This window comes from Syngnathoides biaculeatus, chromosome 14 (genome assembly GCF_019802595.1).
Source record: "Syngnathoides biaculeatus isolate LvHL_M chromosome 14, ASM1980259v1, whole genome shotgun sequence".
Lineage (NCBI taxonomy): Eukaryota > Metazoa > Chordata > Actinopteri > Syngnathiformes > Syngnathidae > Syngnathoides > Syngnathoides biaculeatus.
Genome location: NC_084653.1, coordinates 25268839 through 25286348, shown reverse-complemented (window position 1 = coordinate 25286348; position 17510 = coordinate 25268839). Strand labels below are relative to the sequence as shown.

Here is a 17510-nt window from a genome sequence, read left to right as displayed (position 1 = left end):
GGTGTATTGTGAGGCATATTTTTGAAATAACGACCGCATAATGCCAACTGCGGATGAGCAACAATTGTTACTGGTTATCGAAAATGTTTGATCAAATTGAGCTATTTACAGGTTTGTTATGGTTTCGCGCCTAGAAAGAGTACCACAGATGCATTGTTTGCCTTGAGGATGCTCGTGGAAAAGTACAGAGAAGGGCAGAAGGAGGTACATTGCGTCTTTGTAGACCGAGAGAAAGTCTACGACAGAGTACCAAGAGAGGAACCGTGGTACCGGATCCGCGAGTCTGGTGTGGCGGAGAAATATGTTAGAATAGTACAGAACATGTATGAGGGCAGCAGAACAGCGGTGAGATGTGCCGTAGGTGTGCCAGAAGAATTTAAGGTGGCGGTGGGACTGCATCAGGGATTCGCTCTGAGCCCCTTCCTGTTTGCGGTAGTAATGGATAGGCTGACAGATGAGGTTAGACTGGATTCCCTTTGGACCGTGTTGTTCGCAGATGATATTGTGATCTGCAGTGAAAGCAGGGAACAGGCGGAGGAACAATTAGAACGATGGAGGCACGCACTGGAAAGGAGAGAAGTAAAGATTTGCCGTAGTAAAACGGAATATATTTGTGTGAATGAGAAAGGTGGAGGAGGAAGAGTGAAGCTCCAACGAGAAGAGAAAGCGAGGGTGGACGACTTCAAATACTTGGGATCAACAATCTAGAGCAATGGTGAGTGTGGTAAGGAAGTGAAGAAACGGGTCCAAGCGGGGTGAAACATTTGGCGGAACGTGTTCTATGTGACAGAAGAGTCTACGTTAGGACGAAGGGCAAAGTCTATAAAACAGTGGTGAGGCCGGCCATGATGTACGGATTAGAGACGGTGGCACTGAAGAAAGAACAGGAAGCAGAACTGGAGGTGGCAGAAATGAAGACGTTGAGGTTCTGGCTCGGCGTGAGCAGGTCGGATAGGATTAGAAATGAGCTCATTAGAGGGACAGCCAAAGTTGGATGTTTTGGAGACAAGGTCGGAGAGACCAGACTTAGACGGTTCGGACATGTCCAGAGGCGAGAGAGTGAGGAAATTGGTAGGAGGATGGCAAGGATGGAGCTGTCAAGGAAGAGAGAGCGAGAGGAAGACCAATGAAAAGGTTGATGGATGTTGTGAGGGAGGACATGAGGACTGCGGGTGTTAAGAGAGGAAGATCCACGAGATAGGCTAAGATGGAAAAAGACAAGCCGGGACAAGCCGAAAGGAAAAGAAGAAGAAGAACAAGCTTGTTATAGTTGTAAAAGAAAATACGAGTTATAATTAGAGGTTCTACTGTACAGAGTATAGGAAGTGAGTGAGTCAAGCTTGAAATACACATTACAGCGCCGCAACCTCCTCAGCCAAACCTAATTAGAAAAATATGGCCTCTTAATATGAGATAGGCTTTCCTCAGTGGATGGGGTGGGGTGGGGCGGGGGCGGGGGTTGGGAGGGGGGGGGGTGCCTCTTGTCAGAGTGAAACCTCTCTGTAATTACAGCTTCCTGTCGGTCCTGCCAGGACTTGCAGAGTACAGCAGAAACGATCCCAAGCGCCGCTGACATAAACCAACAACCCCCCACCCCGGACACCAACGCCCTTTAACCCTCCACATCCACGTCCACATCCGCTGGCACACTCACACTCGGTGCCCTCGGCCACACGGGAGGCCAAAGCTCAGGCGCTGACCGCCCTCCAGCGCCAGGAAAACAGCAAGGAGCAAGTGGGCCAGAGAGTAGCGATTGCAAAGAGACGCAAGACAAACATGGAAGGTGACGGGCTTGGGAAAAGCCACATCAGGTAGGAGCCGTGATTCATGAGCTGCCAGGGTAGCAGTCCGAACACGTCTACGGTGGGTCAAACGGTTTCCTGGTAGGAAAATGGGAGTTTTTAAAAACCAAGAAAGTATACGGCACGTATAAAACAAGCACACAACTGACCAGAGAAATCCAACGGCGTCCAAAAGGTGCCCGATGTGAACGTGTGGCGTTCCCCTCACCTGGCAGGACGACGTTCGGGGGCAACAACGTGCAACAGTAAAAGGATAACCAAGATCCCAAAATGATGGGTTAGCCACCTTGAGAGCAAGACCGATGTATTTACGCCATTTGGGCTCTTAATTCGTGTAAGTCAAATTAATTCTCGCTGAGCCTCTCGTTCGGTTTTCTTCTCAACATCCATGGCGGCTTCTTACTTTGTTGAAGGTTAGGTTTTTTTGGGTGTTGGGGGGGGGGGGGGACAAAATGTTCTATTGTTGAAGCTCACGAGGAATTACTGGAAGTGTGCGGAGTGGAATTTGACGAAGACTGTAAAAGTCGTTTATTGGATTTATAAAGCTCAAAATGGGTGTTCAGTGAGTCCGTTTCGTTTTTTTTTTTTTTTTATATATCAAATCAAATAAAGCTTCCTTTACAGAGCACTTTTCATAGTATGACAAGGCAACTCATAGTACTCTCCATAATTCAAATCAACCTCCTCCCGCATGTCACATCCATATACATGTAAAAATAAAAATAGTGGTGTAATAATAATGTAATAACCAGAATTGAGAGCACAAAGTCTGAGCTCACGGTGGGATTGCAAGCTCAGCTAAACTCTGCCTTCAGCGGGACTACTCATCAGTCCGCCATCTGTTTGCGGTTCTGCATTCCCTCCATCCATCCATTTTCTATGTTGCGTATGCCGTGCCGCGCTGCAGGGGGGGTGGGAGGGGGGGGAGACGGAGCCTTTCCCAGCTGGGGCGCATCCACGGACAGGCCATCAGTCAATCGCAGGCACGGTTCTGCAGTCTTAAGATGTGGGACTCGCCCGGTGGGAAGTCCAGAAGAGAACCGGAGGGAAAATGTCATCATTCCATACTGGTTCTCAAAGTCTCAATGCAAGGGAGGACTCCTAAGGGGTGATGGTGGTGGTGGGGGGGGGTGTTTTGATTTATGCACACGAATGGACAGGCGGGTCCTCGAGCAGAACCAAACCATCATGACTTGTTCCACCAACGTTCTGTTCTGTGTAATCATCCTCCGCAGACGGCATCGGCGGCGACGTCAGAACGGAACGTTTTTCCGTGCCTACCGCCAGATGATTGCAGACTAGCGTAATTGTCAAAATGACGGCACTTAGAGCACCTGCGAGACGGACTGTGAAAATATTGCTACCGCCGTTTTGATGGGGGGCTGAAAGCGCGGACGGGTCTCCGACCGGTACATTAAGGGACAATGTCGGCAGTCCTTCATGAGGATGTCACGGACCTCCGGTGCGGGGCTGGACCCAAATGCAGGACTTCGAGGCAGAGGCATAATGTTCAGTGTAGTTTATTCGACAAGGCAGAGGTGCAGAATCGCTAGGCTAGGTGGGATCCAAAAGACGCGCAGCAAGGTCCATGAATATGGGGCAAGCTGACAACTCAACAGGACAGGATCGAACTAAAAGGCACAGAATCGCCGTGACTAGGGTTACTCCAACTTACGCATATAACGGAGAGTCCCACAGGCAGTGAATGCAACTCACTAACGCAAGGCAACGAACTGGCAAATTCCAGTGACAAATCTCCAACTTAAATACTTGGTTTGATCAGGGTCAACACGGAAAACAGCTGTGGTCGGTGACAGGTGTCAGAAGTGACCCCGCCCAAAGCAGGGACCTAGCCAAAAATGTGATGACTCAGATAATGACTGGCTGTCGACAACGTGGTAGATGTTTTTACTTGTACCAGGCGTGAGTGCTATAAAAACGAAACTTTTTGTAACGCACCATTTAAATGTATCATCAACTGCATCATCCATTGGCAACAACGTAGCGGGTTGTGAAAGTTTGTGAGCAACTTAAATGAACTTAAAACTGGCTGGGTTTGAACCTGGGTCCCCAGAACTGTGAGGGTGAAGTTTCAACACATCATCCACTGCTAACGCTCATACGCGCAAGGTTTGACGTTGTACAGCGAGTCCTCGAGCTACGACTGAGATCCGTTCCTAGAGTAGCGACGGATTCCACCATTAAAGTCGGAATTGACCTCAAAAACTTTGTATAAAAAAACCCCCCCAAAAAACAGTGAAATAAACAAGATGGCATACTTAGCGTTACCGCTGAGAGGTGGAAGGAGAAGAAGAAGGGGAGGCTGTGCTTAGCTATCGCCAAGGAACCTGGTCCTCAATCCTCTCCATCTCAACAAGTACCAAAGAACCTTGTTTTGTGATCATTGTGTCCGACGGACCGGAAACCTTCACGTGCTCTAGAATACAGAAATACAAAATGTTTTGCTAGATCAAAAACAAAAAAATGTCTGCGCTGCGAGGAATTGTGGGAGGGCAGCCGCTTCCGTTAGCCTCATCATGGCTGCCACTGTACGTATGTAGCATGTTAATTGAGCGTTTATTTAAGTTGGGGTTTTTGTCACGGGCATTTGCCAGTTCGTTGAGTTTGCACCGGAGACTACTTCTGCAATAAAACCCACTGGACATTATGCCTCTGTCTCGGAGTCCTGCATTTGGATCCTCCACCCGGACCGATGGTTCGTGACGGTCACAGAAACTCCAGCAGAACAACGGGATGAGGTCCAAGCGGATGACATGAATACTGCGATTACTGTGATGAACAAATGCTAAATTTATTTTATAAAGGGGCTCTATGAATTGATAGGATAATCACTAAAAGACTGAAAAATATAGATATTGGATAGCGCAGCCGTCATCTAGTCATTCTAAAACTTTGAATGCCATCCAGCCACTCATTTTCGATTGCGCCGGTCCTCTTGGGGGTCTCGGGTCTCGAGTGAGCTGGGGCCCCTCCAACAATTCACACTCACGTTCTTACCTATGAGCAATTTGACCTTACACGTGGAAAGCCCACACAAGCAAAGCGAGAACATGCGAACTCCACAAAGAGCCGAACTTCAAACCCTCAACCTCAAGTGTGAGGCAAGCTAACCACTTGTTTAACACACAACTCGAACACGACCTCCAAAAAAAATGTACAGTTATTACCTTCAAATTGTACAACCCAAAATATGTTTTACAAAATTGCAGTCGCACATTACAGTGGATTTTATGCAATTTCTTTACTCTTTGCGTTTATTCTTTATGCCTTTAAGCACTGTTTTTGAGTTTTTAGGTACAAAAACGGTTTCTAACGTCAAGATGTTTAGCCATTATATTTTAATTTTAATAAATTTGGTAACGTAATTATGTAGTATTTCATGTTCGCAATAAAAAAAAAAAAAGGAAGAATCTAACAGCCTGTTTCTCCAAAGTGAACGAACACATCGTTCCTTCTTGAGCAGGCTGCAGAACCACTCGAGTAAGCGTGCACACGTTGTGCTGACTAAAACACTGACCGGTGGCTTTGTTCTTCATAAAGTATTGAACGCCCAAGGGGGAGCTTTTTGCCAGCAACTCCCAAAATACAGCAAAGTGTCAGTGTTCGCCTCCGAGCAGCTGAAGCGTGCGACCAACGAGCCGGTGCTGCACCTTGCCGCGAGGCGGGTACATTATCCGCCCAGCCGTCATCTGGGGCGCTTATCCTCACAAGGGTTGCGGGAATGGACGAACCTAACCCGGCTGTCTTCGGGCAGGAGGAGGGGTACCCCCCTGAAGCGGTTGCCTGCCAACCGCAGGGCACATACGTGGAAACGAACATCCAATCGCACTCGCAATCACACCTCCGGGCAATTTACTGTCACCAATGAGGGCATGTTTTTGGGATGGGGGAGGAAACTGGAGTGCACGGAGGAAACCCAGGCAGGAACGGGGAGAACATGCAAACTCCACACAGGCAGGGTCGAGATTTGAACCCAGGACCTGAGAACTATATATATATTTATATATTTATTTATTTTAAATCACTCCCGTGGACCTTGTGAGGATAAGTGGCTCAGAAAATGGGGGAAAATATATATATATATATATATATACCGGTGGGAAGATGCAATAAAGTAAACAAGATCAGATTAAACTTCTCTTCATTGTTCGCACGTCTATTTGCATCAGCGTGTTCGGCTTTGCCAAAAATCGCACTTGGATGGCGATCATGGCGAACGCACCCAAAACAAAACCGTCGGAAAGAAAGCAGCCATCAGGACGTCATTCCCGGCAAGTGCGGACGGGCCTGTCGGTCTCCCGTCCCCGTCGATCTGGCACCGCTTCCCGCACTCTGGATTGCGTAACGGGTACTTGATTTGCCTTCAAGCACGCAGACAAGAACTTCAATTCGGGATCACGTGTCGGATCAAGGACTTTTTTTTTTTTTTTTTTTTTTTTTTTAAGAGCATCTGACAGCTGCTGCTGGGCGTAAATGAAAAGGAAGGATGAAATTCTTGTATGAATTCTGCCGATTCTGTGAAATTACCGTGATCGGCAAACGAGGATTAACGGCTTCATGTAAATCTTTAAAAAGAATTGAATGTATCCATCCATTTTCTTCACCGCTTATCCTCACGAGGGTCGCGGGGAGTGCTGGAGCCTATCCCAGCTGTCAACGGGGCAGTCCGGCGGGGTACACCCTGAACTGGTCGCCAACCAATCGCAGGGCACATGGAGACAAACAACAGTCGCACTCACAGTCACACCTAGGGACAATTTAGAGTGTACTATTAATGTTGCGTCCTTTTGGGATGTGGGAGGAAACCGGAGTGCCCGGAGGAAACCCACGCAGGCACGGGGAGAACAAGCTAACTCCACACAGGCGGGTCGGGGATTGAACCCGGGACCGCAGAACTGTGAGGCCAATGCTTTTCCAGCTGGTCCGCCGTGCCGCCAAAACAAATACATCACACACCAAAATCAGTACAATACAACCCCAAAATTATGTTCGACTGCTCGTAGGTTGAAAAAAAAAAAAAACCAACAACTGTCGTTAAAGTGGTCGGTCAGCGGTGCCAGCTTCCACATTTTGCGCCCACGGCAACCACAGGACCCCGACAAAAAAAGACCCTCGCAATAGACAAAGGCGAACGACTGCAGTTACCTCATCTTCCCAAAGACTTTCATCGCGGTGAGTGATGCCATAAAGAAAATGATGAGATGACTCAGCAGTGTCATAGGTGGAAATGAATCAATACACATTTACAGTACCGCTGCGCCTGAAGCGCTTCCTTCTCCGTCCGAGCAGCGCACCTATGTACATGTACTTTTGAAGAGGATCACTTTTGTGGATTTAACCTATTTTCACTCTTTATTGGAAAAAAATAATAAATCCAAATATTCAGACAGGTTCGATTTCTTCTCAAGCTTGTTGACAGTCCTTGGAAAAAAAACGATCATATTATCCCAAAGACGTGGCTTTACGTCTTTTATTTTTCGCGCAATAGCTAACATAAGGCGCTGACATAATTCCTCATCAAAGGATTTGACCTTTTAATTCATAAAAGTAATTTTGTCATAGGACAGAGAAACGGGCAGCCCGAAGCGTTGGCCTCACAGTTCTGCGGTCCGGGGTTCAATCCCGGACCCGCCTGTACCCTGTCTCCTGCCCGTTGGCGGCTGGGATAGGCCCCGGCGCTCTCTGCAACCCCTCGTGAGGATGAGCGACCGAGAAAATGGTGGATGGACAGCTAACGACCTCACACATGTGCATCTGGTGGACATTTAAAGGCGGACTAACAGGTCTTTGAGGGCCAGAATTCTAGCTGATAGACAGGTGTTCAAATACTTATTTGCAGCTATACCACGGAAATAAATTGTTAAAAAAAAAATCATAGATTGTGATTTGTGGATTTTGCAGATTTTTTTTCATGCACCTACGATGAAAATTTCAGACCCCTCCATGATTTCTAAGTGGGAGAACTTGCAAAACAGCAGGGTGTTCAAATACTTATTTTCTTCACTATAATGGAAGGGCGAGAAAAAAAAAAATCATCACCATCGACCAATGTTAAATGAGTCAAAAAAAACAAAACAAAAAAAAAAAAAACCACGACGACGATGAGAAAGGAGAAGCGCAACCACCGCTGAGCAAGCTTCGAGTTCCGCTGGGCCGCGTGCTTAGCGAAGCTCGCTCTCAGTTTCGCCCGAGCCCGCTGACGATTCCGACAATCATGAGGAAGTACGTGCTAGATATTAGCTTGAACAACCGCCGAATCTTCATATTTAATAAGTTGAAAAGGTGATTTGATGTTTGTGTTTGTATGTGCGAGAGAGAGAGAGAGAGAGAGAGAAAGAGATGGGGAATATGGAAACTGAAAAACTATAACCAAAATATTTTGTAGCAATCGCATATTTCTAGAAATCACAGCTCACGGATCACGCATAATCCGCACCAATGTATAATACGCACCCCAAAGCACCGCGATCACAGCAGCAACTTGGCAGAAGGAACACTTTTTTCCTCTCCTTGATCATGCCACACACCGCTTATCCTCACAAGGGTTACGGGTGTGCGGGAACCTACACACCATCAGTGACTCCTCCTAAAACTAGAACAAACCGAGTCCGGAATTAACGCGGGCTTACCGCGCTCGAGGCAATCCAACAGCTGCATATTCTCTTCCCGTACACCGATGAAATATTTGGATAGCGTTTCAATCGACCCGGGGGGGGGGTTATGCCGAATCATTTTCAAAGCTCCGGACTCACCGCGGCGGCTGCGTCGACTGGCGCTCTCTCATCCTTTAATGAACCCCGCGAAAAAGAAATTCCAGTCCGTGTCGGTCTGCGAAGCCGACGGGAGTCGCGATGACTGCGGGGCATAAAAGTAGAGGCGGCTCCAGTTCGCCGTTCATCACGCGCCAGGCAACTGTTGGTCAAAAGCAGTTTCCACGGGAACGACTTTAAACTTCAGTTCAGCGTTCCAAAAATCAACAAGTTCACGCTTGTCCCGTTAGGGGTCGCCACAGCCTTTTAACCAAAACATTCAAATGCAAAAATCATTTTCCTCAGACAAAATAACACCCATCCATCCATCCATCCGTCCATCAATCCATTTTCTGAGCCGCTTATCCTCACAAGGGGCACGGGGACCGCCGGAACCTGTCCCAGCTATCTTTGGGCAGGAGGCGGGCCCGGGACGCCCTTGAACTGCTTGCCAGCCAATCGCAGGGCACAGCGAAACAAACGAGAATTCGCACCCACAATCACACCTGAGGGCAATTTAGAGTCTCTAATTAATAATTCCCTCCCGTTCCCTCGCTCATTTTTCTGAAGTGCTTGAGCGTTTGATTTGAATCCCATTGAAATTAAATTAAATGTTTCTTTAAAGAATTGTCCCCATCTTACAAGTTCTGCCTGGGTAATAAAACAAATTTTCAAAATAAAAGCATCGTTGTACATTTCGAAATAAGAGCTGGTACATTGAAAAAAGCATCATGCGTTCAAATAAAAAAATAAGAAAATACATGACATACTTCATGTTTTAATCACATGTGTCGAAGCAAAACTATGGATTGCAAAAATGGATTATACATAGGTAGAAAAGTTTTTCAGAATTTCGAGGTCAGCTTTAGGGGTGCGTATTATACAAGGGTGCGAATTATGCATGATAAATTATCGTAAGTTACTTGTAACATCAAATAAGTATAGTCCATCCATTTTCATAGCCGCTTATCCTCACAAGGGTCGCGGGGCGTGCTGGAGCCTATCCCAGCTGTCAAGGGGCAGGAGGCGGGGCACATCCTGAACTGGTCGCCAGCCAATCGCAGGGCACACAGAGACAAACGGTCGCAGTCGCAATCACACCTGGGGGCAATTTAGAGTCACCAATGAATGCGTGTTTTTGTGATGTGGGAGGAAATTGGAGTGCCCGGAGAAAAGCCACGCGGGCATGGGGAGAACATGGAAACTCCAGACAGGCGGGTCCGGAATTGAACTGTGAGGCCAACGCTTTTCCGGCTGAGTATAGTATAGTAGAGTAGAGTCACTAAGTTCATTTTTCAACCTAATTGTGGCCTTTCACCCAAAGTCAGCTGGGCTAGGTCCCGGCACCCGCGGCCCTTGTGAGGATAAGCAGTTCCGAAAAGGGACGGATGGATTTTTTCTTTTTCTGATGCAATCACGTTCAGTACAGACAGTGTGTTTCCTCCCGTTTAGCTTCCTTTTTCTACACCTCCGCGATTCAAAAGCACCCGACCCGAACAAAATCCAAGACGAGAAAGATCACTTTTCTTTGGCCAGCGTGAAGGATTAAAGGCGTAAAACGGAGTCCGCCAAGGTCAGACCGGGGAGCACCAACTCCATTACAAAGTGATCCCGCTGAGGCAGATTAAGCCGCTTTCCGGCCGTAACCGCAGCAGCGATGCAAAAGTCCATTTCTGCAAACAACCCGTTAAGCCCGCTCTTTGGAGGCCAACTACACCCATTAGAAAAACCGCTCGACTGTTGCAGCCAGGCGAGAACGTCCACCGCCCCCACCCGGGTGTACGGTCAAGTCCCAGGAGGATTTGGACAATTTACGATTCAAAGTTTTTTTTTGTTTGCGCCACTAACGATCGACGCGGGATTGAATTGTGGACGTTCAGTTTTAATTAAGGAGGTTGTGCGTGCCGTTTAGGAATTGCACCTTTTTTTTTTTTGTTGTTGTTGACCTCAACAGCAAATCTTTCCAAAGGCGTCGGTGAGTTGCAATCCATTTAAATGGTTCCGCGAGTCAAGTTTAAAACGCTCATAAATGGAAAAACGGCGGGTAACTTTCAGAGCAGAAGGAGAGAAAGGAAACTAATGTACAGTAATAATATGGATTTATTATTGCAGTTGCTGTTTGCGTTTCTATTTTTTGCAGTTGTCCGGGGACGGAATTGTAGAGTACCTCCTACGAAATTTGCCAAAGGTCCTCATAATACTTGCCACAAAACCATAATTGCACAATACATCGGAGTAAAACCGCCTGCTATAAAATGTGATATTTGATGTCATCTTGCTAGTGAGCTACACAAAATGTTATTAAATTGAATACCCGTAATTTACGGCCTATAAGCCGCTGCTTTTTTTCAAACGCTTTCAACCCTGCGGTTTATGCGACTAATTTGTGCATTTTTTTCTAACGGACGCAAGGGGGGCACTCGAGCGGAAAAGGTAAGAGTGAGACCGGTGGAATATGTGTGCCGAGGAAGTGACTTTTACCGGTCCGGCCCTGTTAGCGCTGCGCTAGCGTGTTACTGCCGTGTCTCAGTGATTTTTACTGGTGTGTTTTTTTTTAACCGGCCCTGTTAGCGCGGCGCTAGCGTTAGCATCAGCGTTAGCGCGCACAGCGGCACTAGCATTAGCGCGGCGGCGCTAGCGTTAAACTCTCTGTGTACCGTTTTCTCGTGATTCAATGTCAATTTCAATGTGAGCGCTTGCGGCTTTTACACGGCTGCGGCCTGGATATGTACCAAATGGTATTTCCTTTACAAATGTACTGGATGAGGCTTATAATCAGGCGCGCTCTCTAGGCCGGGAATTACGGTACTTACTTGTACATTTAATTGACATTGGAATAAAAACCATATTTCCACAAATAGTTTTTCCAGACTGTGTTTACACAATTGCACATAGAGAAGACATTTTGGACTAATATTTAAGTATTTAGGATAAATCAAAAGACAAAGCAAGAATCAAGACCAACAGAAGAGATTTCTGGAAGGTAAAATTGTTTAACGGTTAAACGTCAGCGCCTACCGTTACGGTACTCGTCGTGAAAGACGACATCTCCACGAAACGTGAGATCATCTTTCATACTGCACGGTGTTTAATTTTTAGTTCATCTGAGGGACTGTTTACACGCTGCTGTTTTGGTTAGCAACACGTATTGCGGTTTATCGATCCTGTAACAAAAAAGAAAATAAATTGTTGGATTGATATTTTGGGCATATATCCGCCAGCGAGCGACGACGACGCGGCCAAACCGCCTCCCTGTCCGATCCACTTCTGCGGCAGAGATGAGCCACCGCGGCCCTGCCACGACAAGCCACCCCGCCCGACAAGGCCGGCGGCCGGCTCAGCCTTGTCGACGAGGAGCGTGGGGATTCACAAGCAGACGTTAGCCACAACTGCTACATTGCTAGCATGACTCGTTGGTAACGGACTGTTGCTATAACACGAAATGTCATCCATTGAGGATTTACATTCTGGTGTCTGAAAATTAATTAAAAATCAGTCAAAAAAAATACAGTCGATCGGAATTGATGCTAAGTCCACCTCGGATTTGAATTCCCTCAACTGGATGCCGCCTCTCAACTTCCAAGCTAGCTCTCATCCTTGTTTTGTTACAGGATCTTACGAATTCCTTTTTTTGTTGTTATTGTTTTTGAAATTTTTTGCTTAAAAGCAGAATCATCTCTGCGCAATTGGCCCTTTTGCCGCGAAGATTAGCACCCACAAGCGCAAGCAAGGTCACCGCGCCACCAATTAGCGTCCCTGGCGAAGTGCTCCAGCTCGCCGCATAATTGCGGGAGCAGAGGACGCGTTTCGTTCAGTCCTCGAGAGAGAGCGAGAACCGTGTCCTCCTGACTTCATCGAGCGGCAGACGCCGTTTATCCTTCTACGTTCGGCGCCCGAGCAGGTGGAAGATTTCAAGATAGAATGCAGCAGACAGCATCGCTCGGGAAAGAAGAAGAGCCACGCTAATGTTTGGAGAGTAACGTCCCCCTTTTTTAAAGCTAGAGAATAAATCAGAGGGAAACACGCAGGGAGAAAGAGAAGAGTTGAATCATCCCGACCTTGCGGAGCGCATCAGGGGACGCCGGATCCCGACGCCAGCCTTTCACCGCGCCCGCGGCAAGGACCTACGCAGGAAATACGGCCGTCGCGGCCCGTAAATCCGGCTGAAGGGGGCGGCGACGTCCCCCCGGCGGGCTCCCGTTTGATCTGAGAGGGTCCACTCGGGGTTCAACTCGACGCTCGTTCCCTTTGTCGTGGCGACATGGACGCAAATTAGCCGCTCTGTGGTTTCGAGTCAGTGGGATTTGTGGACACGGCGACCTCGCCGCCAAAATTCGGCGTCCCAAATGATTTTGACGCTGCGATTTTCACATCCCATTATAGCAAATTTTGGCCTCAACATGCGACTATTTATTGCCTTGAAGATATGAAATGCAGGATTTTTAGCATGTTATTAATGAAAAACGGCAGCCGGTATGGACCCATCTGTTTTTTCACCACAAAACAGGATTTTGACGTATATGGCTTTTCGTCACTCGCGCCGTGAAAATCCTCTCGAGGGATCTGTTTTTCGAGAAGAAGCAGGAAGTGACGTACAGGGCAGTAGCGCACTCGAGCGGTCTCCTCTGTTTATACTCGCTCTACACGTTGTTCCTTCGTGTTAGCCAAAATGGCGGCTTGTCGTATTGCTGGATATTGCTCGAACACTCGGGAGGATGGATTCGCTCTTCATGCGTCTCCAAAAGACCCGGTTCGTCGTGAAAAATTGATTGCACAGGTGCAAAGGACGAGAGCTACGTGGGTTCCACATAACAGCTAGGTGTGTATACAGCTACTAAAAAAAACTTGTTTGGGGGGGGGTGTAATCCATAACTCAGGGGTGCTAAACGTGTCGACGTGCAGATCGGAAGCCCTCCGTGCAGCAGCCGCTAAAGGACGCCTCCGCAGGCCTTGTCGACAAGGCTGAGCCGGCCACCGGCCTTGTCGGGCGGGGTGGCTTGTCGTGGCCGGGCCGCGGTAGCTCATCTCTACCGCAGAAGTGGATGGGACAGGGAGGCGGTTTGGCCGGGTCGTCGTCGCTCGCAGGCGGCGTTGTTTTTATCACCGCCGCGCGGAGGTGGATCGGGCGGGGAGGTGGTTTGGCCGTGAGCCGCATATCATCTAAAAATGGCTCGAAACAATAGGGTAATATTGCTGCGGTCGCTTCACTCAGTTTTGAGATATTCTCTTCTTCGAAAAGCGCTTCCGTGTCAGAAGGGGCGTGTCCCACGGTAGGGACCACAGCGTGTTTTGAGTGGCGAGTGTTCGGGGTGACATCACGGGCAGGAGATGCAGCCGATATGACGAACATTTGGATGTCAAATGACACTTCCGCAACTTTGCACATGGATGACACGCTCTCCGCTCATATTTATTTTTTCGTATAGACATTGAAGTGAATAATGTTACAGTATATGTATTATTCATGACAATATCTATTTTAGAATTTTTATAGGGATGACACTTGGGCTTCAACTTTACATTCAGAGTAATGTGACACAGACACGTTGAAAATGTCACATTGTTTTGTCGGGGAAAAAAACCGCTGGGACAAAAAGTGAAGTGAACCACAAGGGACCGTTTAAGGCCCTGGCGAAAAGCGGCGTTCACGCGGCCGATCCCGAACCCGAGCGAGGGGCAGCGCAGCCGTTCCCGATGACCGCGGCACCGCACTACCGCTTTTGAAGCTCGCATGACTGCCGCCGCGGCCATTTAACGAGCATCTGAAATTACACCTCCACCTCCCCGCAGCGCCGTCCCCCCTCGTCGCAGATGAGGGCCTGGAAGTGATGAGAGGGGAAACTTCTCCCGCGGCTCCCACCGGCAGTCAAATTACATCCCGGCTTTGATAGGATCCGACCGCCGAGCGGAGTCTTTTCGCGCGGGCGCGGTGGCGCGCCAAGCCCGTTTAGCACAGGACATTTGCCGAGGGTCACCGCAGACGCGAAAACGAGCGTGGTAATGACCGGTGAACAAGAAACGGAACTTAACGGGACACAAGGAAGGGTCATCTGGTTTTTTTTTTTTTGTTTTGTTTGTTTGTTTGTTTGTTTTCATATTCGTTGCTCGTTGTCTTCGTTGTCCTCCCGGAGACTTTGGTGCGTCGCGAGCGAGGCTTCGACGCGAGTATCTTTTACACGTTTGCTACTTTTCACTTCGCAAGGTGAGGAAAAACCCGCCGTGGGCGGGCAATCAAAACCATTTTTGTCTCTCGTCAAAAGATTTGTTTGCCTTCTGGTCGGAATCTGGAAATTTAGTTTGTGCGATTTATTGGCGTGATACGATCACGGTTATTGGGGTGAGTTTTGAAATAAAACAATAACCGATCACCGACCCGATCACAAGACGGAGCGATGAATCTATTGAAACGACCTGTTCATTTGCTACCCAAAAATAGACATATCTTTACAATAAATAATGCATCTTTGTTCATCTATTTATGCCAGTGAGGAATCGTGACAGACAGAACATATCAATGGTGTTCTATTAGATTGCAGGAAATACAGCACGGCCTCGGTTCTCGACCACAATCCGTTCCAGAAGGCAGTACGAGAACCGATTTGTCCGAAAACCGAATCGATATTTCCCAGGTCTGCGTACAGATGCTGCGTTATACACGATAACAACGTGCATTGTGGATCAGCTGATCGGGCCGCGTGCGATAAGTTTTTTCTGGGTTTTACCACAGGCGTTCGAGTACCGATTTTTGTTCGAAAACAGAAGCAGAAAAAGAAAAAAAAAATCTCTAAATTTTCACTCGAAAACCGATTTGTTCAAGAACCGAGTAGTCACAGCACTTACAGCAATTAATGTATCTACATTTTGTTTGTTGGTGTGCTGTAATATTTTTAAATATGTGCTTTGGCTCCTTAAATGTCCGGTCAGATTATGTATTCCAATTAGTGAGGACAAAACAACATTACAACATGACAGAAAAAAATGGGTGCTAAATTAATGTCATTAAATTAGTTTATTCTAATTACATCGAAACAAATTGCCTTTATTTTCGTGAAAACTTAACCTAAAAGAAATAATTATTGTTGAGTAAATTCATTTATTGGCGGCACGCCCGATCAGCTGGCTAAGCGTTGTTGGCCTCACAGTTCTGAAGACCATGGTTCGATGCCGGCCCTTGCATGATCTCCCCGTGCGAGCCTGCGTGGGTTTTCTCCGGGCACTCCGATTCCCCCCACTTCCCGAAAACTTGCAACATTAACTGGACACTCTAAATTGTCCCTAGGTGAGATTGTGAGTGCAGCTGTTTGTCTCAATGTGCCCTGCGATTGGCTGGCGACCAGTTCAGAGTGCGGTCCGCCTTTCGCCTGAAGCTAGTTGGGATAGGCTTCAGCAATCCCCGCGACCCCCGTGAGGATAAGCGGCAAAGAAAATGTCTGGATGGAAATCGGCTTTATTTGAGCAAAACTTTAACCTATACCAAAGAACAATTATTGGTGAGTAAATTTGATTGTTTATTGCAATACTGATAATGTTTAATGCTTGTGTTTGTTGAAAAACGCATGACAACGGCACCCTTGTGGGTGGGGGGTCACAATTAGATTATTTTCCAAAATAATTCGCCCCGAGTCTGGAACAAAATATGAAACAGAGTACAATATTATTCCCTCATTTTTGCTACTTTTAATGACATTAAGGTTACGAGTTAAGAATTTGACCAACACACCAAACGCATCTTTCCATCAGTGACGGTCACCGCTGGTTGCACACGTTTAGTGCCCCCCCCCCCCCCCCCCCCAGGACTTCCTGCGCGTTACCCACTTACGAGGCCACTCAGTCTGTGACTAACTACGTTCTCAGTTCATCACCGACCGCAATTTTACATTTCATTAGTTGCAGCGCTGCGTCGCGGCAGCCAGTCAGCCTTCAAAACGTCCTTTTCCGGCCACTCATTCACACCTTGGCGAGCACGGGAGGGGGGCCGTGAAGGAATCATCCCGACTCGTCTAATTTGGTACCGGCATTGTTTTAAAGTCGCGTCGTACGCAGGGGAATGACCTAATTTATAAATCAGAGTGATGAAAAAAAATAAAATAATTCCACTCCAGTTCTGGAGGTGGCGGTTAGATTTTAGGGCCTACTAAACGAGTTATTCATGCAAAATGAATGAAAGTTACCATGATCATAAATAAGAAATGCGCCGTATGTACCCGGCCTCGGAGGCTGGTAAAGTGGTGACACGACGTGCGTTTTCAAGCTGGTGATCTGGAAATCTGCAGTTTTTCCCAAAACAGCGCCGACGGCCTTTTGGATCTTCAATAAATTCGTAGGATTCTCGCGTTGTGCTACCGATTACGCTAAACGTCGAATGCTAGCAGAGAAATGACTATGATCGCTGAAGCGTAATACACGGGTGTTAATTTTGTAACATTTTGGTGAAGGAACCCAAACGCGATGGGTGGGGATGACATCGTTACTGCAACGTTATCAGAATCAAATTAGCATTAGCATGCCCTTGACACCAGCACCCTCGAGAGCTAACAGGATCCAGGTCGAGTACTTGGGGTTGACCCCGCAGACGAGCGTTGGTGTCGTCCGTCGTGCCACCTTCTTCTCCTTTTGCCGAAATTTCCTTTTCCGTAACAAAAACATTGAAGGGAAAGCCAATTTTTTTTTTGCTTCAGCGGCCTCACTAACAAGGCCTCGGCGTCGCCCGCGTTCTCCTCATCCCGACCGGCGCGTTTGTCCCGCTCGGGCGTGTATGTGGAAATATGGCTTCCATCTTTTTCTTTTATTCCCTCCGCTCTGATTTTGCAAGGACAGATATAAGACGCGCGCATGCACACTCTTGCACGAAGCTCATTGTTAGCGGGCACAAAAACGGACGGAGGGGAAAAAAAAAAAAAAAGAAGACGACGACGACGACGGCGGCGGCGCAGCTTTG

The 17510-nt window shown here is 47.6% G+C and overlaps 1 protein-coding gene across 10 annotated transcripts in view; it reads right to left on the bottom strand.

Annotated features, from left to right (window-relative positions):
- st6gal2a (ST6 beta-galactosamide alpha-2,6-sialyltranferase 2a) overlaps positions 1-17510 on the bottom strand; it is an 82304-nt gene that overhangs the window by 25029 nt on the left and 39765 nt on the right. For 4 of the 10 annotated variants that reach the window (XM_061841573.1, XM_061841570.1, XM_061841569.1 and 1 more), the window contains 2 exons: positions 8576-8735; positions 8277-8415 (listed from right to left, as the gene is read on the bottom strand). The exons of 4 other annotated variants lie outside the window; for them this stretch is intronic. In XM_061841573.1, coding sequence (XP_061697557.1) covers positions 8277-8341 — 65 coding nt within the window. In that variant the 5' untranslated portion in view covers positions 8342-8415; positions 8576-8735. Of the gene's footprint in view, positions 1-8276; positions 8416-8575; positions 8736-17510 lie in introns of those variants that run through there. 2 more of the 10 variants (XM_061841574.1, XM_061841577.1) reach the window with 2 other exon arrangements.